Source organism: Manis pentadactyla, chromosome 3, assembly GCF_030020395.1.
Source record: "Manis pentadactyla isolate mManPen7 chromosome 3, mManPen7.hap1, whole genome shotgun sequence".
In the NCBI taxonomy this organism is placed as follows: domain Eukaryota; kingdom Metazoa; phylum Chordata; class Mammalia; order Pholidota; family Manidae; genus Manis; species Manis pentadactyla.
Genome location: NC_080021.1, coordinates 190,710,563 through 190,734,727, shown reverse-complemented (window position 1 = coordinate 190,734,727; position 24,165 = coordinate 190,710,563). Strand labels below are relative to the sequence as shown.

Sequence of the window (24,165 nt, the reverse complement as noted above, 5' to 3'; positions counted from 1 at the left end):
ATTGCTCAGTGAGAGCAATTATTTTCCTACTTTGGTACTGTAGATTATTTACAGAGTAGATGCTTTCAATTCTCTTAGCAGGAAGGGCTTGAGCCCACTTAGTCAGGGTTGTGCTGCTTCTACAGAATAGTCTAGGAAAGCACCCAGGTGTCGAGTATTCTGTTTCCTTGCACCACACTTCGGGAACTGTCAACACATGCATGGTTGATGGCTCTGTGGCAGCTGTGCCCTGGAGAATCTGAGTAAGGGCATTTGAAATGGGGAAACCAAGATTTCAATCTTAACTCTTGGTTTTGGCATCTAGTTAGCTATCTTTTATTATTAAGCAAATAATTACAGGGTAACTATCATCCATTTAATACTCTTATTAAAATATTATAACTCCATAAAATATATTGATATAAAAATGTTCTATTCTTTCTCTTATAGCAAGTCCAAGATGTAGCAAGCAGTCCACCTGAGAGCTCCTTCCAGAAACTAGCACCCAGTGAATATAGGTATACTTTATTGAGGGATCGAGATGAGCTTTAAAAACTCAGACAATTTGCAAGCCTTTCAAACAGCAGCATCAACTTACGTGGTGGAAATAGTAAACCTATATTTTCATAATTCTATGTGTATTTTTATTTTGAATAAACTGAAAGAAGTTTTGTGTTTTTAATTTTTTTTCTCCCCCTGACTCAAAATGCATTGTCATTAAATATAGCCTCTTTTTAAAAATCTGCTAGGTTAAAAAAAAAAATCAGAGGCCTATCTTTGCTTTAAATCTGTCCTGTAAAATTTTTATAACTCAAGTGGAAGGTGACCAGAAGCATACCATTAACTTGCACTGCTAGGTTAGGGAGGACTAAGGGATATTTCCTGTGTAGTATGTGCTTTTCTTTGCATATAATCAGTTCTGTTGATATTTTCATTATCACATTTCTCAAAGCTAAGGGGGTATATATTCTGGATACTTTGCGGGGGGGGGGGAATAAATTAAAATTTTCACACTGTGTACTGTGTTTTACTGATTGGTCAGATATTGCTTATGAAAATTCCATAGTGGTATTTTTTTTGAATTCTTAATATGTAACTTATACTATGAAGAAGAAGAGGAATGCCACAGCCACAACATTTGGCAGAACTGTCCTTCCTTAAGAATAAGAAAAAGAAAAGTGTTGTTAAATTTGTGTGTTTGTCTAACAAAAAGTGGCATGGATGGCATTTAAAATTTTGAATTACACCTAAATCTGGGAAAGGGAAATACTAGTGGAGCAGATTACCAGTATTATTGAACTAGGTGACTTTTAAGCTTCCTCCTATCATGACACTTCATTTTCCAAAGACAAAAACCTGCAGAGAAATTGTATTAAAATAATTGTAACCTTCTGTCTCGTAGAGTCTTGTTATAGTTGAATAGATCAAAAAGACAATAAGGCACATACTTTTTTTTCCATTGTAAAATTGTTAGAGGACCTGTTCTCTCTAGATTCCCTAGGCTTGCAGTGTACAGTCAAATGGGTCCCTGTGCCAGGCTTCATTACTGCCAGGGAACAAAACCAGAGGGAGAAGACCCTCAGTGTCATATCAGGAAGCCCAATGCCAGGGGACAGGTTCAAAAATGACTTTCCTCTGGGCCTGGGTTGGTGCTATAGGCCAAGAGTCATTTTATACTTGGAGTCTAAGTCAATCCCAATTTGGGGACAGATTATTTTTAAGCTCAAAAGGCTGATATGTGCCATTATATGTAGTATGTAATATATGTAACATCTTCCAATTCTTTTAAAATAAAGTGAATATTTATAATGGATATTTAATGATTTTTATTTTAAAAAAATCAGCCTAGGATTCTTATACATGAAACCCATCATTTCATTCAGAATAGGTGTTGTTAATAAGTGATAAGGGGCATGTTTCGTATATTCTACAGGGTTGTTAGAACTGGAAAAGCAGGACAGAGCTCCCTAAAGGTTGGGCCTGAATTCTGTTCTCTTCATTGCTTTTAATTAATAACTTTTAAATTAGAATTGTAGCCTTCAGGTCAGAGGATGGACCAAATCTGAGGCACTCAGAATAAAAATTCACAAACATTCAATAAGCTAGCACAAAACCAAAAGCAGCATATGCATTTTGGCTATAATAAATCTATAGTCCTGTAAGTGGCTTTCAAAAAAGTAAAAGATAACACTGAAGTATTGGGTTGCAGAGAGCTGGCTTGAGAGTAGTTAGGAAAAAGGGCTCAAGTAGTACATGTTCAGTGTGATCTAAGATAATGAGTGGCTATTTAAAAAGTGAGTGGATTTGGGGCTGTGATGTTTAGCATTTATGCATATTGGGACTCAGGCTCTAACCCTGCCACTATCATTGTCTTCTCTAGACTGTGCAGCCATTGAGGGCAAGGATACTGAATTTTATGGCTATATCTCCAGTGTCTAGCATTTCTGAATACCTAGTAGTGATCATCAAATGCAAAGTGACCTTGGTAATTTTTGTAGCCCTGAAGCGCTTTGTACTCATAGGACTTGGTGCACAATTTTATACAGAGTCATTAACAAGATCAAGTGTAAAACAGCAAAATGCATGAGAAAAAACACGTTCTTGCCATAGGGCTAGTGCATGGAGAGGGTTGGGTGGGAGGAGGAGGCCTGTGGCTAGGGAAATGAGAAAGGAAGTTGGAGAAAGACACGGGAACTGATTGTACAGGGCCTTGTATGGCGCACTAAGGGCCTTGTGCTGGCTCTTGCAGTAGAGATACATCAACAGATTTTTTTTTTAAACAGGGAAGTATGTTCAAGTTTGAGAAAGAATACTGGGGCAACAGGTTGTAGGTATGATAAAATGAGTCCAGCAGAGGAGAATGGCCAGACCGAGGACATTAACAGCAGAGACAGCAAAGATGTAGATACCATAGGGATTTGTCACCAGCTAGATGTACAGAGAGAACTTCAGTCATCTGGAACTCACAATTTCGAATTCCTCCCCTCTGAACCATGAAACAGACTATTACAGGTGAAGTCTTCTCACTTTATCCAATCCTACTCTGGGCCTCAGGCTTGTCAGCTGTGGAGAGAGGGGATGTAAGACTGAGAACACAACTGAGTCACAAAATCAAAATGAGAAGCAGTCCCTTGTGTTTATCAGCCCATTACCTTTTCTAGTTTTTCAAAAATTGTTCTAGTAGTGAGAGAGGGACCATGAAAGAATGAAAATTTTCTTTAGATGAAATTCTGAACTTAAAAAAAAAGTTAAATGAATCTAGAAAGGATGTTAGAGAATGGGCATCTAAAGCATCTCACAGAGAATTCTCTGCTGAAGTCAGAGATCACATACAAAGGAAGGGAAAACTTGTATAGTAAAGGTCAAAAAAAGGAGAGTGAAATAGAAATAGTGTTTAAAATGTTAAAGCTCAGAATGAGCTTAAGTTTGCAAAAAATACAACAATTGCCAAGAATGCATTAAAAAAAAAAAGGGCAAAAAGAATGGATAAAGAAGTATAATGGGTTAACAATCAGGAAAAGCAGAATAACTCAATTTTTATTTTCTCTGACAAGGAGATTTGGTCTGGCTGGACACAAGATGACAAAAACCACAAAAATGAGAAGTAAAATCTTGCCACAATTAAATAATTTCAGGACCTTAAGTCCCGACTTTGGCATCCCTGAGAGCTGCTAGAAATTGCAAATGCTTTTGTTAGCAGCTATTAGGTTTTTTTGAGAAACCACGGAGAACAAAGTGACAAGGATGGAAATGGACAAAGAGTATTCCAATTTTCAAAATTTTGGGTTAAATGGCATTAGCTATTTTTGTAAATAGAACATCTCATGAGCCAAACTGAAATGTTAGTAGTCTATATTTGAGGGAAGATTTAAATAGGTGTAAAGAATAAAACAATTTTAAAGCCCATTATTTAAAGACCCTGAAGACAAGTTGTTTCAGGATTAAAATTGTCTTATGTGGAATATAATTGTTTTGTGTGTTAATTAAAAGTTGGATCGGACCTCTGCTTGGCAACTTTTTTAGATGTGTTTGAATTTTTGTATGTATTTCCAAGTAATAAAACTATATTTATAAAATATTTCTATATTTGAGACTTTTTGCTAATTCAATTTATAAAATCATATTGTGAACATTTTACTCACTTCATATCAGAGTTACAAGCATTTCTAGTTTTAAAGTTAATTTTTAGATTTAGTTGTACTTGAGTCAGAATGGGAAGGTATCTGAATCCATGTGTTGAATACTCAAACCCAGCCTTTAGTTGAACTGCCAGAGCACATTGGGAAAGGGCTGGCCTATCCTTAGTTAAGTTCTGGAGTCACTGCAAGAGAAAAAGTGCAGCTTACAAACTGCTTCTCTAAAATTGCCTCCTTCCCTTCCCTTTCCCCTTCCCCTATATTGCCTAGTAAATTCCTTCTATGCCCAGGACAATTATCACCCCCATGGTCCACAGCTCTTTATGTACCTACCCAGTCTAATACGAAGTTGGAAGTGTAACTTTTCCTTATCACCACGTGAATGCCCTGGGAGCAGGGATTCCTCTATCTTTATATTCCTGGAAACCTAGAGCACTGTAAGTGATCAATAAATCTTGATGAAAAAAAAAAAGGCCAAATCACATAATAAATAATGAACAAATGAATGAATAAGGAACAAAGCATCACCATAACCAGAATAGGCTCTGCGGCTCAACTGTGAATCCCAAGTATCTGATGTCTAGTCACCTTTAATCCTATATCCTAAATTGGATATGGAGTCCTGAAAGTTGAAGCCTAGAATGAAATCGTAAATCAACTCAGAGATACGTAACTATCAGAATGACACTTGGAGTGCCCTCTTGGATAATGCAGTCTGCAGAGGTGCTGGGGACTTGCCCATGAAGGCTACAGGTTTTCTGTGAGGTAGATCTGCTTAGTCATAGCCTTGTGGGAGAAGAGACTAGTGAGCTGACAAAATACGATGTGTGATTTACAAAACACCATACATTTTTTATCTACTATTGCCAGGCTGAGGATACAACAGTGAACAAGAGATTGCTTCTACTTGTCATGGAGCTCAAAATTGAGTGAAGGAGCAAAATAAGTAGAAACATGATCATAACAGAACGTTGTAGGTGCTATGCTGAGAGCTAACCACAGGGGTAAGGATGTGTGTGTACAGCCGTGGGGGCCCCGGGAGCCTTCCTACGGGAAGTGGGGTTTTAGGAACAGAAAGAGTTACTCTTTCCTAAACAGGCTCCTTTTTCCCTCCGCGAGAATTATATTAATACAGGCTGTCATTATTCTCTATTGTAACAGCAAACTGCTGCCAGGTACGCCACTGGTTGCTTCTCTCCCAACTCAGGGCCACTCAGGTAGGTCCTGGACTTGCTGTGCTGTCCTGTGCTTGCTTGTTGGATGAGTGCCAGGGAGGGAGTCGTACGCCCACTCTCTTGATGCTGTGGGTAAACTTGCCAAGGTGGGATTAGATCAATCATACGTACTATGATTGGGAAGGGGCCTAAAGCAGGGCGCCCCTGGCTATGCACAGTGAGGAAACAGAACACCTACCCCGACTTACCGATTCCTCACGTCTTCATAATGTGCATGGCTTTCTGATTGAGACATGGTGTAATGGTCCATTTCAGGAATTTTCTAGAATTAGAAGGTAAATTCTCTGGTCTGTGGCTTCTGTAATCCAACTTTACCCCTTAACAAATAAGACTTCAGCGCAAGCTTAGTGCTCTGGCTCCTTGTTTCCTGATTCCACAAAGATTACTGGTAGTACTTTACATCTACATTTCCCACTGGCCTTATGATGTCTTTATATGAGCCTGGAAATGGTAAATTCTTTTAAACAACACATGCCTTTTTTTTTTTGAACTCCACATTTGTCTTCATTGCCCTTCTAGCCAGGGTGAGCATGTAATTTTTTCATTCAAACCAGGACATTTGAGAATGAAAGGGAGCATTAGTAATAATTTCTCCAGGACAACAGATATAAATCAAGACTGTCCTAGAAACTGGAATGTATGGTCACCCTACTCCTAACCAGATCTCACACATTTTCATGTTTGGCTATCATTCTCAATAGAGATGAAAAAGATTCACCTTCTACCAGGTATCTGTCATTACTATCACCTTCTTAACAGCTTTTAAAAAAAATCATTTTAAGAATTTTTGGTATTTTTATCAAGTCTGATCTCAGTTTAGATGTCTCCCTAATATTATTATGTAGGTACATGATACTTTTTAATTCATGTGCCTTTCCTTTAGGCTTTGGGAAAAAATAATAGTAATGATTACAATAATAATAATAGGAACTAAGATTTGTACAGTTACTATAAGTCAGGCACCATTCTAGGCACTTTACATGTATCATTTATTTTAATCTTCATGACCACCCTGGAAGACGGCCAAGGTACCCATGTGGAAGGGGAGACGCAAGGAGGGGAAGGCTAAGAAGTCCTGAGTTTTCTGACTCACACCCTAACCCAGATAAATAAGCAGCAATCTGTTATGAACAATTAAACCTAGAGAGGAAAGAAGGAACGAACATCTGTGGAGGATTAGTAAGTACCAAGCACTTTATTCCTTTCATTCCTTTCAACTCACTGAGAGACTATTTGCTGGAATAAGGACATGAACCTGAGTATTAGAAACCGTGGTTCAAATCCTGTCAAATGCATACCTCTTAACTTCAGTCCTATCCTTGCCTAATTCCAACCTCCGCTTGCCTGGCAGAGCAATTAAATTCCTGCTGCTACTCTACAACACTCGGCCATCAGATTGTAAATCGTTCTTGGGTCCCTACTATTCTGACTCCACCAATCCTATGGTAAAACAGAAGATAAACCCATTTTTTTCAAATCATATCTTCAGTGATGCAGGTCCTACATCCTCTCTTACAAGTCATGACTTAATTGGAAAGAGAAATATCTTTACCTCCAAATTCTGAAATTTTCAATTCATGACTTCCAAGTCCTAGAGATGTTTTCCAGATTTCTTCTGTTGCATCATTCATTCCTATGTTAATATACAAAAGTGAGTAATGAGCACAGGTGCAGCATATCTTAGAAAGCTTGTTCACATTTCAGTACATATCCCTGAAAGATGGTGGAATGCACATGCATGACCTCCTCACTTATCATCTGGGAGTAGCGAGTGTGTAGTTTCTTCCCCTTCTCCTCACTAAACCTCATGCCATGGAATACTCCAAGAAGCAGAGGAGATGGTACCTGCCCTGAGAGAAGTTTATAATCTAGTTAGGAGATCACACCACCACCAATAAAAAAGGGAGCCACTGAATTGCAGTGGTCAAGAAATATTCATTTAGAGGCGGAAAACTGGAGCATGAAGGTCTTAGACATTAAAAGGTAAATTTCATGACTTCTCAGTGGGTTTCAATAAATATTCATGGAATGAATGGGAGGATAGAAAGAAAGCAGGCATTCAATATTATGTAGGGGATTTCACAGTAGAGAGGCAAGAAAGCACAAATAATTTCTTACATGTGGGAAAGGAAAGCAAATTGCCAAATACACCAAGAACCCAGGCAAATGTGAGGTTTATTACTAACTTCTCTGGAACAAGGGCAAAAATGAAGAACTCCAAGAGGTATAACTGTCTTATCTGATACAAAGCAATATATTAATTCCTTTAAACAAAGAATATATAAAATCACTCTAGTATTTTACATCTACCCAGCGTCATCATTCAAAGTATGTAATTCCTTGGTTTTCTCTAAGCACACTATGCCCTCTCATGATTTGAACCCTTTGTACATGCAATTCCTCTGCCGCTTGAAAGCCCACAAGTCCTACTTTAGTCAGTCACATTCTTCAGGGCACTGACTGCTCAAATACCCTGCTTCACAGAGCCTTCCCCTTCTTTTCCAGGCAGAGCTAGTCAGTCCATTCTGTACCCTCATGTTACTTTGTTCAGTCCTCCCTGAGGGTATGTACACACTTTACTGTCATTTCCTTGCTTTAGGTATCTAAATTCATTAACTGGGATGGTGTGCAAAGGTAGATTCTATAGATCTAATATTTCTCTATGTATGGCCTTGGCGCTCAAACACACAACAGGCATTCAGTTAAATGTTGAATGAGTGACTTTATTGCATGTTTCCTTATACAGGCACCACTCAGCAACATAAGTGAATTCAGGAAGCTTTACAGAATTTGTAGAAATTCTCATCATTGGACTTTTTCTTGTGCTGACCCTCGCTAACACCAAGAGTTTAACAATAAAATGGAAAATATCTGTAGGGGGCTTAATTCAGGTAAACATCTTTTTAGTGACTAACCTTAATACAAGAAAATCTCAAGTACTTGAGAAATGTATGGGTAACGTACTATTGAGTATTTTTCTCAAATATTTATAAGTCAAGCTTCTCACAGGAGATGGACAATGGCCCATTCAAGGCTGGAGTATCTATGCTGCAGAAGAAAACTCCTCATGCTTTGTCTTTCAGGTGCACAGGTGACAAGCCTGAGATTGTTCTGGAGGTTAAGAAATTGAATGCAGTTTCTTCTGGAAGAACACAGTATTTCTTTTCCTTAGAAAATAACTTTTAGGCTTGTTCAAGAGCTTAAAAAATCTCAGCTGACTAGTTTCACAAATTCTATTATTACATTAATTATTTTAGTCTGGAAAAATATAAGCAGAGCTCATTACTAGGTCACACCTTCACCAGAGCAAAACCATAAAATCATTTTTGCGGACTATCTGATTTTCAGTGGCATTGTCAGATGGCAAGCAGTGAGTTTGAAGAGATAAAGCTGGGGACAAAATATGGAAGGCCGTGAATGCCAACCTAAGGGATTTGAACTTTATCAGGCATTCACTGGGAGCCACAGAAAAGATTTCAGCAGACCTGGTTCTCCTTCCTGCAGCAATGATGGGAGGAATGGCTTAAAGTTAGTGGAGATGAGTTAGGTGTGAGGTAGTAGTCTGTACTAGAGTGATGACCATGAATACAATTTAGAATAGATGCAACTATCATTCAGAGAATTGAGAGGACCCAGTGAGAGGACAGATATAAAGAATGGAGGATGCCAAGTTGGTCACCACTAAGGTTTATGGTTGGGGAATCTCTGGCTGGAACAGAAGGCAGCCATCCCTGACAAAATGCTCATTACAGGAGACAAAGCCAAAACTAGAATCTGATCTCCTGATTTCCCCATCCAATTCTCTTTCCACTGTAGCTACTGCCTGATTTGGAATGCTAAAGCTGGTCTGGAGGACCACAAGCCTCGGCATGCTTGACATGGCGTAACAAAACACTCAGTTAAATTACTTCGAGAATTTTATTTTAGATGACGGTTATAATTCTAGCTTTTGTGCTAACTGGCTTTGATTTTGGGCAAATTATTTGCCTTTGACACTTTTTACATTTTTATTTCAATTTATTTCTTTTGTTAATATTGCACAGATGTATTTCTTGACCCCTCAAATAATTTTCTTTGATGACAGCGATATGGGTAACATGTAGAACTTTTACCATTGATTATTGACAATACCGAAGAAGTTTCTCTGTAAAAGTGTCAAATTACTGAATATAAACAGTGAGAACCACTGTTAGAAACAAAATGTAGTGTTAATAAAAAATACAAACAGAACCTGAACTGTTTATGTTCATTTAGGCTGGCAGGAAGCTGCCCTTTTATTAGGCCTCTGACTACTTAAGAACATTGTCTAACATTCATAAGTACTTAAGAGCCACAGCCATGTTGTACTTTTTTTTTTACAAGAGAAAAAAAATGTCCCATTTCACAGGAGAACTTCTCCCCAGGCTTTTTTTCATTTTCCCCACAAAAGATTTCATATGGCAGCAATGAAGGGCAAAGGGGACCCTGAGGAAGACCTTTCAATTTTAAAGTTAACTAAAACATGGCTTGGTTTGGTTTCTGTACTTTCACTGGAGAAAAATGTTGCATGCTATGTATTTATATCTCAGGTTTCCTCAACTTCCTGTGATGGTATTACCAGTATTCAATCCTTACTCCTGGGCAAACCAGTTATGGCACTTACAGGCAGGTAGGCAACCCACAGAGGAAGGGTTTTGGACTCCTGGGATTCTCCTTTTACAGCACTCAGCTTCAGTCTGACCTAAAAGTTCTTGCTCCAGGAACTCTGGCCAGCATACCCCTATCTGAGAATCCTTCGGTTACGGGCTCCAGCATCGGTGGGTAGGAGAACTAAGCAAGCAGAAGAAAAGCAAAACTGAGGAAGGGAGGAGGGGTCATAAGGACAAAAGAGTACATAGTCTGTGACTAATAAACACTGAGATGGCATTTTTATGTGATTTGCAAAATGTCTCTGGAGGCATTTCCAAAAGAAGAGTTTAAAAAATGTTCCAAGCAATACTAGCATCACTATACTAAGTGCATGGCTTCCCAAGGGTACTATTTTAAAGATAATAATCATTTGATTTGATAGTTATGAGAGATTTGTTTTAAAAAAACATTAGAGTTTATATTTTTAATTAAATATAAAAAGCACTGTTTAAGTGATGGCTCTAACCCATGAGTATTATCAAGAATATAAAGAAGTTTGTAGGATGTATGGGTAAAATGGGAACAGTTTTAATTTTATAATCTAAGGACTAAATTCACCAGAAGGTATTGGCTATTGTTAAAAACTGAGGCTGCCAGACACTTCATGAAAGAGATTAAAAAAAAAAAAGTATAAATGAATGACTCACATCCATTTTATATATAGAAGCAGTATAATATGAGAGTAATAGAAGTTTTTGTAGTTCAACAAACCTAGGATTCTGGCTTCACCCTTTTGTAGTTGAACAACCCTCTGCAAATTATTTAACTTCCCTGAGACTCATTTATTGTACCTGTAAAATGCCTAGTGAAGTGCCTGGCAACTAGAACATATTCAATAAATATCAGTTCTTCTATAAGTGTGTTTTTATTTTCAAACTAAGGGTTGCAACCCATGGAGATTATGAAATAAATTTAGTAGGTTGCAACCAGCATGTTTTAAAAACCGAAACAATAAGTGTTGTTCCATTTATGCATATGCTAAGTTTTGACATAAGTGCATTTTTTTACTCTGGTTTACAACCAAAAAGTTTCAAAGTCTCTACAGAGAAGTTCTCAGATTATTATATCAAAAAAATCTTTAGGAGGGCTGCCTTTATCCAAATGAGCCTCTATAAATTTTAAGAACTTAAGGTGATCTTTACCTTCTAACTTGTTGGAGTAAAAATAAGACATGAATCATAGAGAAGATGAACTTAATGTGATACTGGAGGGCATTAAACAGAATTTTAAGATTGGCTGTGTCATACGGACTACTTTATACTTCAAAATATTTTAATGTTTAGAGGTTTATACCATTTATAATCAAGTTGATTAAACACTTCTAGAAATTTCTACAAAAAGTTGGCTATTAGGTTCTATTATCAGGATATTAAACACAATTTCTAAATAACTTTAAATTATAAAAATTTTTAAAAGCTCTGTAACTTGCCTAAACATGAAGACTGCTAGAGTAATATTCCAATCTTGATGAGTAGTAAAAATCAAAGGCCTATATGAACACATACAATGGTGTCTCCCACTGGCTTTAGTAAACACGAGATCCCCAAACAAAATATAAGCTTCAATTACAGACCTCTTCTCTCCTTCAGGTCCTGATGTAAAACCAACCTGATAGTGGTAATGAGTGCCTAGTGCTGTTAAAATGGTGAGCTAAAAAAAGCATAGCCAATTTTGAGTTGGCAGAGTAGGAATAATATACAGTTATAAAGATTAGACCATGCTGAAGGGCAGAACATTAGAAATTACAGAATTAAATGATATGCCTGAATCTTGGTGTAACTTTATCTTATATTTATAATTTTAGCTGAACAGGGCAGATTGGCCATTACTAGAATCACCCACAGGACTAAAGTTTTGGAACTTTGTTTTAAATAACACCCCAGGTGAATTGGATCCTCATTCTGGTTTGAACACCCTGTGTTAAAGGGACAACAAGAATCAGAAAATAGAAAAAAGCTGGACTTCAAAAATTATCCCAACCTTACAGGTACCCAGTATCAAATTGTGGGTCATAATCTGACACTTATTCAAAGTACTTCCTTCCTGGTAATATATTAAAGATACAAGTCAGCAGGTAACAATAATTCTATTTTCCAGTTATTTAATGACAGTAAGAAATGGTGCTCTCTCATTGTAATTTGTTGGTGAGAGTCAAAAGAGTATCAAAGAGAAAGGTCTTCTCAGATACAGAAGTAAAAGGTAGCAATCAATAAAAGTTATTAAGAGTAAACTCAGCAAGAGAGAACTGATAAATCACTGAACTGCCTGATGAATGTTTGGCTCCTGAGCAGAGATAGCTCACACCTTCTGTGGTGCAGGTCCCCACTCCTCTGTCCTCAGAAAAAGAGCAAAGAGTAAGGCAAAAGGTGGTTCCTTCCTATTTCAGATGAGTTGGGGATACAGGATGAGGCTGCCTGTAATCTTAAATTCCTTTTTCTAAATTTAAATCATCTTGCTATTTAAGATAGACATTTGGCTGGGCTGGGCTATGATTGCTGTTAATGTCAAGTGTTGAGATTAGCACCACAAATCCTTCATCAGGACTGAGTCTTGGCACTAGCTTTGTCCATCATCTTGTATGTGAGAAAAGGCAAGCAAAAATGCCATTCTTGGGAAGAAATAGCAGCTGTGAAGAGAGAAGGAAAGCACAGGAGACTGCCAAGCCTGGTGAAAAGGATGGTAGCAACACAAGTGAGGTAGAAAACTAGTTCTTATCTCCCCCAAGGGTCAGAGGAAAAGACTTAGGGTCCAGAGATGCCCTGTGTGGCAGGTACACCAGCCCTTGAAACTGGAAGATGCCCCAAGAAATAATCTGGTATGTCCGCCCCATTTATTTTTTATCTCAAACTCTAACAATGTTGGAAATATTTGGAGATTTCTTTATCTTTTCTTTTTCTGTTCTTTTTCCTTCCTTCTTTTTCTTTTTACTTAGAGGTTATAGGAAAGGATGAACAGAGGTGGGAGATACAAGAAAGCAGATTATGAGAAAAGTCCTCATTACACCTAGGTAGAATTCAAAGAACTTCTCAGAATTACAAGGGAGGGAAGGCAGAGGGAACTAGATCCTGGAGGTGTTAAGAGACAGGCTGACCGAGCAAGCTCGCTGACTGGCTTATAAGACTTCCTAACCCTTCGGATTCTGTATTCTTTATTTAAAGAGAGGCAGAAGGAAGGGTTCAGAAAAGAAGAAAGTTTCATAAATGAACATATTTGAAAGAGAAGTTGGGTCTCTCTTTCCATTTTCTTATACCAGTCGTATCCTTCACCAGAAGATACAGGTAGACCAGGCTGCAATAGGGTTTGCCAAATGGACTCCATTACGTAGTTCACCTATGCTCCTCACTAGATTCTGATTTCCCTATTAGATAAGAAAGGCTCCTGAACTCCACATTCTTTTTTTTGCTAACAGGCCTAAATAATCTCCTATATTTAGAAGATAAATTAGCATATTTTAGAATATGCCTAGCCTGAGGATATCTAAGTCAGGGTTATGGAAGAAATGGAAGAAACCATTCCTCTATAACCCAACATGACCACACATTTCATGTCCTTATCAAAGTTATGGTTCAGTTTTCACATCTGCAGCAGAAAATCTGCTCCCTGGTAGTCTTTAAACTTTACTTGACAAACATTATACACCCTCAGCCCAGGCTCCTCAACCTGTAACATCTCCATTAACACCCGGCAAACAACAAAATATATCCACTTATCACAGGTCAACCCCACTTGAGGGTCTATAGCCACTATCTTAACATAAACATGTTCCAAAAACTGACAGTGTCCAACAGCAGCAAAGGTCCTTATTAGGATAGACATGTTGGCACCAATAATGCTGAAGTTTGGTTCTTAACTGCATTTTTTATCAGTCTGGCTGGGAAGATCTGGACAGCTGGAAACAAGCTTTTCCATCATTTTCTGTTTCCTTCTTTGTATCAATTTTCCACCTGTGAAGCCCAACACCCCACCACCAAGTGCAGCTGCAATTCCTGCCACTTTGAAGCCTGCGAGGAGGCCAATCGGACCCCCCACTACTCCTCCAATGAGTGCACCTGCCACAGGCAGAGCTGCCAGCTTGTACTTTGCAGCCTGTAAAAAAAGAAAAAAAAAAATTCAATTTAGAAATTGAGTTGAGAATATCTGCCTGTGGTGATGTGCATTTTCCTCTCATTACTCCTGGCAATGCCACGTTGACTCTTGGCACATAATTAACCTTAGAGATTGTAGTGGGGTTGGGGGGTAGGAGGGCCATGGGTAGAGAAAAGGACAAAGTATTCTACAGGTACTACAATTTCTCCAGATCTCAGAGCTTAGAGGAATGAGCTACAAAGAGTAGACTGCTACAAATTGGTTTTACTTGCAAAAGAATCAATCCACTAACTATCCAACAGGCTTATTTAAATAGTTTCAGTAGCCACAGATATCCCCACAGCTTTTGTTGTACAGAAATAATTCTGTGCTGTGTACCTGGGGTTAAAAGCAACATTATCTGGAAAATAGATGTTCCCACTTCATGAGGGCTGTTACATCTTACACTTTTGGCCCTACTGGTTTCTGGCAACCCCGTCTATTTCTCTCCCTGAACCTCTGCAAATATTTCCCTGTACAGCCAAATGCCTTATAGTGGGGCTTGGTTTATCATCTCTCTGAAAAAATTTCTCTCCCGGCAGAATGAATCTCAGAGTAGAATATTATAACTGCCACTGATTTCTGGCACTACCTTTGTGTCATTTCTTCCTTATTTCCTTAATTGCTGGCTCCCTCAACATTAAAGAGAGCAGATCAATTGGGTTAATACTAGAGATTCCTGGGAGCCAGAGTGCCATTGATTTGTCAGCAGGAGCAGAATCTTACCTTCCCCAAGTTTTTGGTTCCCTCTTCAACATTCACAGCAGCTCTGTTGACATGGTCTTCAATGCTGTCAATCTTCTCCTGCTGAGACTAGATGCAAAGGAATTATGAGTGAGCGTTCCTGCTGGGGAGCAGCAGTCTGCCAATACACACTATTTTAATTCCTGTAATCAGGGCCCTTGTATTGCAGCCTTGCAGTCTTAATAGCAGTTCATTAATAGCATCTGATAAACCATGTCGAAAGTATAAATTCGCTTGTCTGAAAAAAAGAGGTTTACTTAAGTATTAGGTAATAAAAGGGCGGCACCTTTATAGGAAAAAGCATCTCACACTAAAATTCATTCAAACATACAAACATATTATTCTCCAAATGACTCTACTTCCAGGAGAAAAAAAAAATCGAGACAAGCATTTGTATTCCAGCTAAATGCCAACTGCTAGAATGACTGTGAAATAATTCAACTTTAATCCTGAAGTTATTTGATTGGGGTTGATGAAAAAAACAACAACAAAATTAAACAGAAAGACCTTCCTAATATTCGAAGATTCAGCTTACAACAGGCAAATTTGCCTTAGGAGTGAAAAAAGCCCTTGGATCCAGTAAATACAATTACTGTATCTTAGGAATAAGAATACAATATAGTTTGATCTACCATTGTAGTCTTTCCACTTGTGATATGCAATAGGGAGCAGTGAATGAATTTACTGTCCTGTGTTTCACACCTGTACAGTTTAATACATTTTAAACTCATAAGTTAAAATGTTTCAGATCAAATATATTAATAAAGCATTCTACATAAAATGGCAACATCTGCACTGACACAGAAGAAACTGTGACTCATGGACTCTCTGGCTAGAAGGAATATTTAGGTCGTTGACTACTATTTTCCCCTCAGATGGGTGAAGCCTCCCTACAATGTTTCTGACAAGTGGTTACTGAACCTCTGCTCAAACACCTCCACTGACAGGAACTCGTTATTTATTCCAGGGACACATTCCCACTTTTAAGCAACTTTATTTAGACAGAATTTACACAGAATAAATTCTGCATCCATTTAAGGTATAATATGATGAGTTCGGACAAATGTATAAACCCATGTAAACACTATCACTTCAATATATAGAGTAGTTTTTTAATTCACAGAAAAAAAAGAAGAGAATCCTTATTTGATTCCAGCTAAATGCCAACTGCTAGAATGACTGTGAAATAATTCAACTTTAATCCTGAAGTTATTTGATTGCCCTTATATAACTGACCTCTTCATTATACTGAAGTGGATCTAGCTAACAGTCTACTAATTCCAATCATCATTTCATTTGAGAACATGAAATCCAGACAACACAGCTAATTTTTTTCCCACAGATGCTTTCTATCAGCATTATTGACATTCATTCCCTTCTCATAAACCAAGTATGTACTTTTTCCATTAGACCTTTGACGGTACCCCTTCATTCCTAATAGTCTCCATCACTATCCTGACATCTCTAACACAACCCCTAAAAAAAGTCACTTATCACTTTTCCTTCTAACATCTCTGTCAGAGGCAAATACAAGAGTGGTTCCCACACTTGAGTTGTGCCAGAACCACCTGGAGGACTTCTTTAAACACAGAGTGCTGGCTCCCACCCCCAGTTTCTGATGCAGTCAGCTTGGGGTGAGACCTAAGAATCTGCCCTTCTAATGAGTTCCTCGGTGATGCTGATGCTGCATGTCCATGGTTCTTGCACGTTAAAAATCACAAGTATACATATCATGACAGGATTAAGGGCACAACCTTTGGTCAGGCGTCCTATGTTCAAATCCCAGCACTACCACTGTGTGCCCTTGGACAAATTATTTAAGTGTCAGTATTCTCATCTGTCAAGTGAGGATAATGATACTTATACCACAAAGAGTTGAAGTGAGGATAAAATGAGAAAGTGTCTGTAGAGTATGAGGGGAAAATAGGACAAGTCATCAGGATCTTCCCAAGAAAGCTTGGAACTCCCTTTTTTCTATTAAAAAACTTATTAAACTTTCCCCTATCCTAGGTGGCTGAAAATTCTAGGGCACCAAATAGTAGATCTCTCCTAGCATTCATTCATTCAGTTTTTACTTTCTTCAGACAATAAAACTTCTTTAATGTTAGCCTTCTTTTTCCAACCCATAGATGCCTAAGTGGCAGTCCTTATCCAGCTTGTTTGGATTCCTGATGCCCTATTGTTTCTGTTTGGGACATCCCCAACACTCATTCTTGCCTGAGAAAGTCTATGTTAGCAGATAGAGCACAGGTGTAAAACTCTTCATCAACCTCCAGATCTTAATGAGTTGAGGGGCAGAGAGAAAGTAGCCAATGTGTCTCTTTTATCTTAGCCCTAAAATAATTCCATCAAGGAGGTGGAGGCTGACAGGATTACTGTCATCTCTATACCACAAGTGTGATCTCAAGGCCTTGGGAAAATATTATTTAATCCTCTTTTCTAAAAAAGTTGGATACTGCAGCTCTATGACTTTTTTTTTTTTTTGGTGAAACTTAAAATTAATTTAATGATTTCCAGCACTTGATGAGGCCTGTCTCACCTTTAGGAGTAATGAAACCTATAAGTACTTATTCACTCACCTCAGGGAGCTCGCTTAAACATGAGTATGGCGATAAGGGACAGGGTGTGCCAGCCTCTATCCTGGGATCAACAGTCAGCCCTCAGTTGTGCAGACCTGCCTTCTTCTTCCCCTATTTTGCTTGGTTTGATTCCCAAACTTTGCTCATATCTCCAAATTCTGCTTCTTAAGTAAGAAGGACTCAGTAACGTGATAATTACATTAGGCAGCAAACCGATGCTTGAGTTGTCTATCACTGTCCATAGAATGCCAAACTAGATTCCATCCAGAGCTGAATCTGGTAACCATTTGTCCCCTACAGCCTTGGCTCCTTATGCTAGGTCAAACATACATAAACAACCTTCCCAGTACTGGAAACCAAGCTCCTTACAGCAATGGAAGCAAGCTTTTCCACCATTTTCTGTTTCCTTCTTTGAATCAATTTTCTATCTGTGAAGCCCAACACCCAAGACTCCTCACTTCTCTCTACCAACTTCCTCTTTCTGTTTCTGATTAGCTTATGTTTGCTTTCATCTGCCTGGGCCTCCCACATCTGATAATCTTTCAGCTCCCTTCCTGACACTTTATACTTTGGCACTTGATGTATCTTCTCAGCATCCCATTAATAATGACTTAAACCATTTATGCAGGACACTGCAGTGTTTCTCCTTTTTTAAAGGAAAAGAATTCTCAAAAGATTCTTAAGAAAATGTCTAGGGATTTCATTTTAAGAAACACTGAATTATCTGCCTGAGAAAATAACTGATCTTAATGAGCAAATTTACAAGCACCTAAAATTCTGAAGAAAATATGATTTATTAAGTAGAATGCAATTTGGATATTTGAAGTAAAAACTATTGAGGAATTGTTCTTCCCTCGAATGCCTTTTGTGGACACTTGGGGGCCCAGCACTCTCCGTATCATGCGTTCAACAAATCCATCCCTAAATCAATTTGCATCCATAAAAATGCCCTCCTTTGGAGAGTCTTCCTAGTAGTTGTGCAGTTTTATTAATGTGCTGGGAACTATGGATTTCTTCAAGAAGCTAATTTTCCTTTATTCCTGACTCTCTAAATTCCAGCCAGCTCTCAAGGGCAGCTACAGTCTTAGATCTTGACCAGTCCAGATAACTTTGTGATATACTGGTTCTGAACTCCAAAGCTATGTAATCTATAAACCTTAGTCAGACTCCGTCATATACACAGCAAAGCACAGAAACAAACATACACACTATTGTCTACAGGCAGAGTACAGGATTATGTTGGCCTAGAGTAGGCAATAAGTAGAGTAGATAAGTACGATGTTGACACTAGGGGATATGATTCAGCAATAGGAAAGGGACTGTAGGAATTATAGTACTAAAATGTCTAAAGATAATGGTGGTGGCAAAAGTGGAATTCTAAGCAAGGAGCCAAAGAGGGAATCAGACAAGGGAGTTACAAAAGCAGGAATGCAGCTGGTGTCAGTGGAAGGGAAAGGGGATAGGAAGTAACAGACATTGTCTCATTTAGTCCTCCCATCAATTTTACAGAGCTCATTGTTGTCAGATAACACCCTGAAAGTCACATGAGCAATAAATAGAGGAATCTGATCTAATTCATTACAACCCAGTTTTTCATGCTTCCAAAGTAAAACTGGATTATAAAAGCCATAGGGAATAAGGCAAAAGGTATAGAAAAAACTGGACTAACAGCAAGGGTGACATGCTGTGGAGCAACTGGCCCAGAGCTCTTAATTCCCCTTGACGTGGTTCAACAGTTACAAGAGAAGAGAAGAGAAGAGAAGAGGTCACTCACAGCAAAAAAGGTTGAAGAAAAATGAAGCAGGTACCTAGGAGATATTAATTTATTAACATCTATTGGACCGTACCAGGATCTCTCAATGGCTTTTTAGGTTCTTTTTTAATTGTGGTAAAAATATACATAAAATTTATAATGTTGACCATCTTTAAGTGTGCAATGCAGTGGCAGTAAGTACATTCACAATGTTGTGCAACTATCACAACTATCCTATAGATTCATTTTTTATACTATTCTCTGTTCCTTGTTGAGCTTATCATGGTACTACGCACATAGAAATTGCTTTAAAAATACATGGCTAATTTGCCTAGATACTATCATGTCCATGTGATGATAATGAGTGGATGTGGTCACTCTGGTCAGTCATTTGGTGCCTAAACGGATCCTCTATAAATCCTTGACCACATATGTGGTCATGAGAACTCAGTCACCCTGGGAATAGTAATCAGGGGTTCTCCTTTGAGCTTTTGCCAATAGCATTCTGTCTCATGTACTTACATAAATTATTATAAATAGGACATTTGTATAGAGCTATGGCTATAGCCAAAGTTTTCCTGCATGAACCTTCCTTAGATAAGTGGCTAGGAGCTGCTTACTTAACCTAATCAGATATATAACTGTTAAATGGCCACAAACCCTTAAGCTTCCTTTCATGACCCTATCCAATTGGAAGGGAAATGTATTTGACTTGCATGAGAAGAATTTTGCACATGTTTATCTGTATTTTTAAATCAACTTTACTGAGGTATAATTTATGTACAACGTATAAATTTTAATGTGTACATATTGATGACTTTTGACAAAAGTATATATTTGTGTAACCATACATGTATAGATTTTACAAACTGCATTAGATTAGAGATTATAAGTTATAATAATTGAATAATTTTTATTCTGAAAACAAATATTTTGGTATTCTTATTGCATCATTCCCTATTAAACATGCAAATATCTTACCAGATTATACAAATATCTAATCCAGGTATTGCCAACATTTTGCTTCTTCTGCTTTGGAGACATCAGAAAAGGAAAATGCTTTAAACAATTTACTGTATTCAACTTTAGGCATTAGCTTTCAAGAAAAAATCCACAAACAAGAAAACAAGCAGAGTAATGGGCTAGTACTGAAAAGCCTAGAAATCATATTCTAGGAAGAACACATTATAGAACCAAGGGTTAATTAAGAGAAGAAAATATGGTGAGGTGGGGTAGGGTAATAAAGGATAATGTTGCTCTTAAAAAGTTCAAAACTTTATATGGAAAAGACAAAACTTGCTCAGTATTTGGCTTCAGAGGGCAAAAGTACCAGAGGGAAGTTACTACAGGGCAGAGTTTACTTTATCATGAGGAAGAACTTGTGTGAATTAGAGCCTGCTAAACGGAAAGGCTGAAGTATGGAGCAACCCCGCACCGTAACTCTCCAGAAAGAGGCAACCGCCACCGACCGAGAAGCTGGGGCAAGAGTAAAAAGATCAGGTTAGTTGACCTCTTAGGTCTCTTCCAGTTCTAATCCTAAAATCGAGTGATCTAGGGACTTACAATTTAAAGCCAGATGCCAGGGGAACCGAAATTCAAAGATGGACAACCCCCAAATCATGGTTTGATCAAGAACAAAGAACTAAACCTAGACAGAAGCATGAGCAGAAACAGATTTGCTCCTGTATGTGCATACATATGTATATACACACATATTCATACATTCAACCTTTATGTAATTCCTGGGAAGGCAAAATAAGAATAATTTAGAAAAATAATAACAACATCTATCTTTCCCGCAAAATCTACTTTATGTTCTCTAATCTATGTTATCAATATCACTGGCTACCCAATTATGCAAAATAAAGACTTGCTTCTTATCTTTGACTCTTCCATCTTCCTCCAGTTTCTATCAAGTCTACCCCAGAAATACCTCTTAGCTATCCTTTATGTTTATACTTGTACTGCCATTGTTCTTGGTGAAAACTCCTGCAACTGGTTCCTAACTAGTCGTCCCACCTATAATCTCTCCCTCTCCAAGGCCATTATTCACACTGATAACAGTAATTTTTCTGAAGCCCAGACTGGAACACATCACTCTAACCTCCTCAAAAGCTCTATGGCTCCTAATGCCTACAAAGTAAAGTTCAAATTCTTTGGTATGGCCTTCAATGGCATCTCAATCTGGCCCTACCCTCCTTGCTTTGTCTGTGGTACCTTAGCTTTGGTTACATCACTCGTACTTGTCATTCCTGAAAGGCCATACACTTCTCTACTACATGTCTTTGTTCAGCTGTTTTCAAATGCACCCCCTCAACCCCACCTGTAGACACTTTACAATACACTCAAGCAAATGTGACCTATCTTGTGAAGCTATCCTTAATGCTTCTTAAACCTCACAACCCCTGCCTCCTTCCCTTGGAATTAGTCTTTTCCTTGGAGCTGATTCTCTTCATACCTTGTTTTTACATTTAATAATAAGGCTTGAAATTTCAGCTTCCAGGGCCCAAGCTTATCTCCACCTACTGTAAGTCCTTGAAGGTGGAGAGCAGGCTTCATTTATTTCTATATCCAACCTTTTCAGACCTCCACTGCTAAAGATCTAACACAGTATGTTTCATTAACAAGCACTTAATGAAAGTTTATTTAATTGATTTGGAATTTGAGGACAGTCAGACTTCTTCTATCCATGGCTCAATACCAGTCTTAAAAATTTTAACATCTTTTAAAATTTTAATCAAAAGCCTAGAGATTGATAAAAGCCTCTTATCCTATCAGTCAAACATCTCTGAGCCAAAAACAGTTATATACTTACATTTACTAGGAGAGAGAAATCAGTGACCAGTTGGCTAAGTTCAATTAAGTCCTTAAAAAGAGAGAGAAAGACGAAGTTACTTTTTTTATGCTTCACAGCTACCAAAAAGAAAAGAATTTTTAACATACCGCTTCTAAGGTTTCCCAGGATTCTGCAGCATTTTGATCTCGAGGAATTTCAGGCAATGCATGTATCTGAGTCATACTCTGAGGATCAGCTTCAGCAGTATGAAATGTTCCTAGATGAACATAGCCTCAAGTTTAGAGTTTATTTGCTTTGTTAAAAGGTGGTAGCATGAATCAATTCCATAAAACAATGGACATGTAAAATGCTTACTAATTGAATTCAGGTCACAAGTAAGTTGACTATACTATAAAAATAGATTTATCTATAGGCAGATTGTTCCCAGGTTAGTTAACATTTTTTCTTTAATTATTCCACAAAGTTATCTAAAAAAAATGGCTACAAATACTATCCTCCCAATCTGAATAACTAGAGGTAGATATAGAAGAAACACCAAAGGGGAACTATTCTATTTGGCCAATGTTCCACAAAAAGATACCCAATAGAAATAGGTTTAACACTTTCCATTGTTACATCATTAATTTTTTGATTATTTTAGTAATAAATATCAGATTCACAAGGTGTTAAAAGTAGGAAGTGCTGTTTTTAGCAATGAAAATCAGTCATTTTTGGTAACAATAAATTTGTCATCAAACTAGCACCTCTTACCATATATACCTTTTTGTACATTATCACTTTTCTCCTCAGAGTCATTTTTCTGGCCTGTACCTCCATTGCTTCTATATCTTTTCTGAGTTTTAAAAAGTCTGATCAATGCACTAAAGCTTTTTGCACTAAACACTGCTATGATGGTGAATTAACTTATGCCTCCAACTCCATCTTCAAGTCTTTCTCATTTCCTTGTATTAGTTTTACCAATTATTCAGTCATTAAACTAATATAAAATGTCTACTATATGCCAACCAATGTGTTGAAGTGTGGGGATGCAATTGTTAACCATAGAAATGGTTTCAAGGAGTCAACGCCGTATAGTGGTTAGGAGTATGGGCCTAGTCAGAAAGACTTGGGTTAGAACCCTGGTTTGGCTATTTATCAGAATTTTGACTTGGGAATATATTTCATCTCTTTGACTTACTTCCCTCCTTTGTAAAATAAGGGGACACTTACTTTGCACTGTGCCTGGCTTATATATCAACTATAAGTGAGTTAATAAAAAGGCACTACTTTGGCCACTGCCACTGCTGCTCTTATTAATGGAGCGTCCTATGTCATGTGTGATACAGACATGTTAACAGGCATTTCAGTACAGTCTGGTAAGAACTAGGGTATGGTAAGTATGGAATGCTGTGTGAGCACAGAAGAGAGTTATCTAACCTAGACTAGTGGGAGGGAGAGTAGTCCAAGAAGGTGCTAAAGCTGAAGCCTGAGGGTGAACAGAAACACAGGTGAAGTGGAACAAGGGTGGAGGAAGAAGCAGAATATTCAGGTTGGGGAAAATAATATGTGCGTATTTGGGAACTGAAGAGAATTCAGTATGGCTGAAGCATAGATTATGACAACAGAAGGCTAAGGTTGAAGCTGGAAATGTAAGGTGATACTACTCATGGCATTGTAAATGATGTACAAGAGTTTTGTCCTTCTCATAAGATCTATATGGACCTATTAAAAGAAGTTGGAGACTCTCAGGAAGCTGGAGGGTGCTATAATCAGATTTCAGATTTGGAAAGGGAACCATAGCTGTAGTGTGACAAAGAGATTAAGAATGGAGTTAAAAGGTAGGAAAAAAACAAATACAGTGAAAAACCAGTTAGGAGGCTTTGCAATGTGTCTGATGCAAAATGATTATGTTATGCTCTAGGATGTGGCAACAGAATGGAAAGGAGATATGAAGGTCTACTTTGTCATTCTTACTTCAAGCTCAAAACACTTATCACTTCAATATTTTCTGAGCACCCTTTGTGCACTGTGTTGGGTACAAGGGATAAAAAAGTGGGTAATACAAAACAGCTGCTCTCAAGGAATTTATATTCTAGATGAGTTAGACATACAAAGAGATAATCCTAAAACAGTAAGAGGGTGCACTGATATCTAGATAAATAAATACAGA

The 24,165-nt window shown here is 37.9% G+C and overlaps 2 protein-coding genes across 12 annotated transcripts in view; one reads left to right on the top strand and one right to left on the bottom strand.

Annotated features, from left to right (window-relative positions):
- Nucleotides 1-967, top strand: part of ERP44 (endoplasmic reticulum protein 44) — a 91,852-nt gene extending 90,885 nt beyond the window's left edge. For all 3 annotated transcript variants that reach the window (XM_036888436.2, XM_036888437.2, XM_057498889.1), the window contains one exon: nucleotides 430-967. In XM_036888436.2, coding sequence (XP_036744331.1) covers nucleotides 430-531 — 102 coding nt within the window. In that variant the 3' untranslated portion in view covers nucleotides 532-967. The remainder of the gene's footprint in view (nucleotides 1-429) is intronic.
- STX17 (syntaxin 17) overlaps nucleotides 1-24,165 on the bottom strand; it is a 107,935-nt gene that overhangs the window by 12,916 nt on the left and 70,854 nt on the right. For 4 of the 9 annotated variants that reach the window (XR_005025432.2, XR_005025435.2, XR_008996568.1 and 1 more), the window contains exons 5-11: nucleotides 22,163-22,272; nucleotides 22,035-22,085; nucleotides 14,870-14,956; nucleotides 13,870-14,104; nucleotides 6,903-6,983; nucleotides 4,449-6,490; nucleotides 874-3,042 (exon numbers count right to left, since the gene is read on the bottom strand). Coding sequence is in view for 2 of the 9 variants with exons in the window: in XM_036888439.2 (XP_036744334.1) it covers nucleotides 3,008-3,042; nucleotides 6,903-6,983; nucleotides 13,870-14,104; nucleotides 14,870-14,956; nucleotides 22,035-22,085; nucleotides 22,163-22,272 (599 nt within the window). In the remaining 7 variants the exon portion in view is untranslated. Of the gene's footprint in view, nucleotides 1-873; nucleotides 3,043-4,448; nucleotides 6,491-6,902; nucleotides 6,984-7,507; nucleotides 14,105-14,869; nucleotides 14,957-22,034; nucleotides 22,086-22,162; nucleotides 22,273-24,165 lie in introns of those variants that run through there. The other 5 variants (XR_005025436.2, XR_005025438.2, XR_005025439.2 and 2 more) reach the window with 4 other exon arrangements.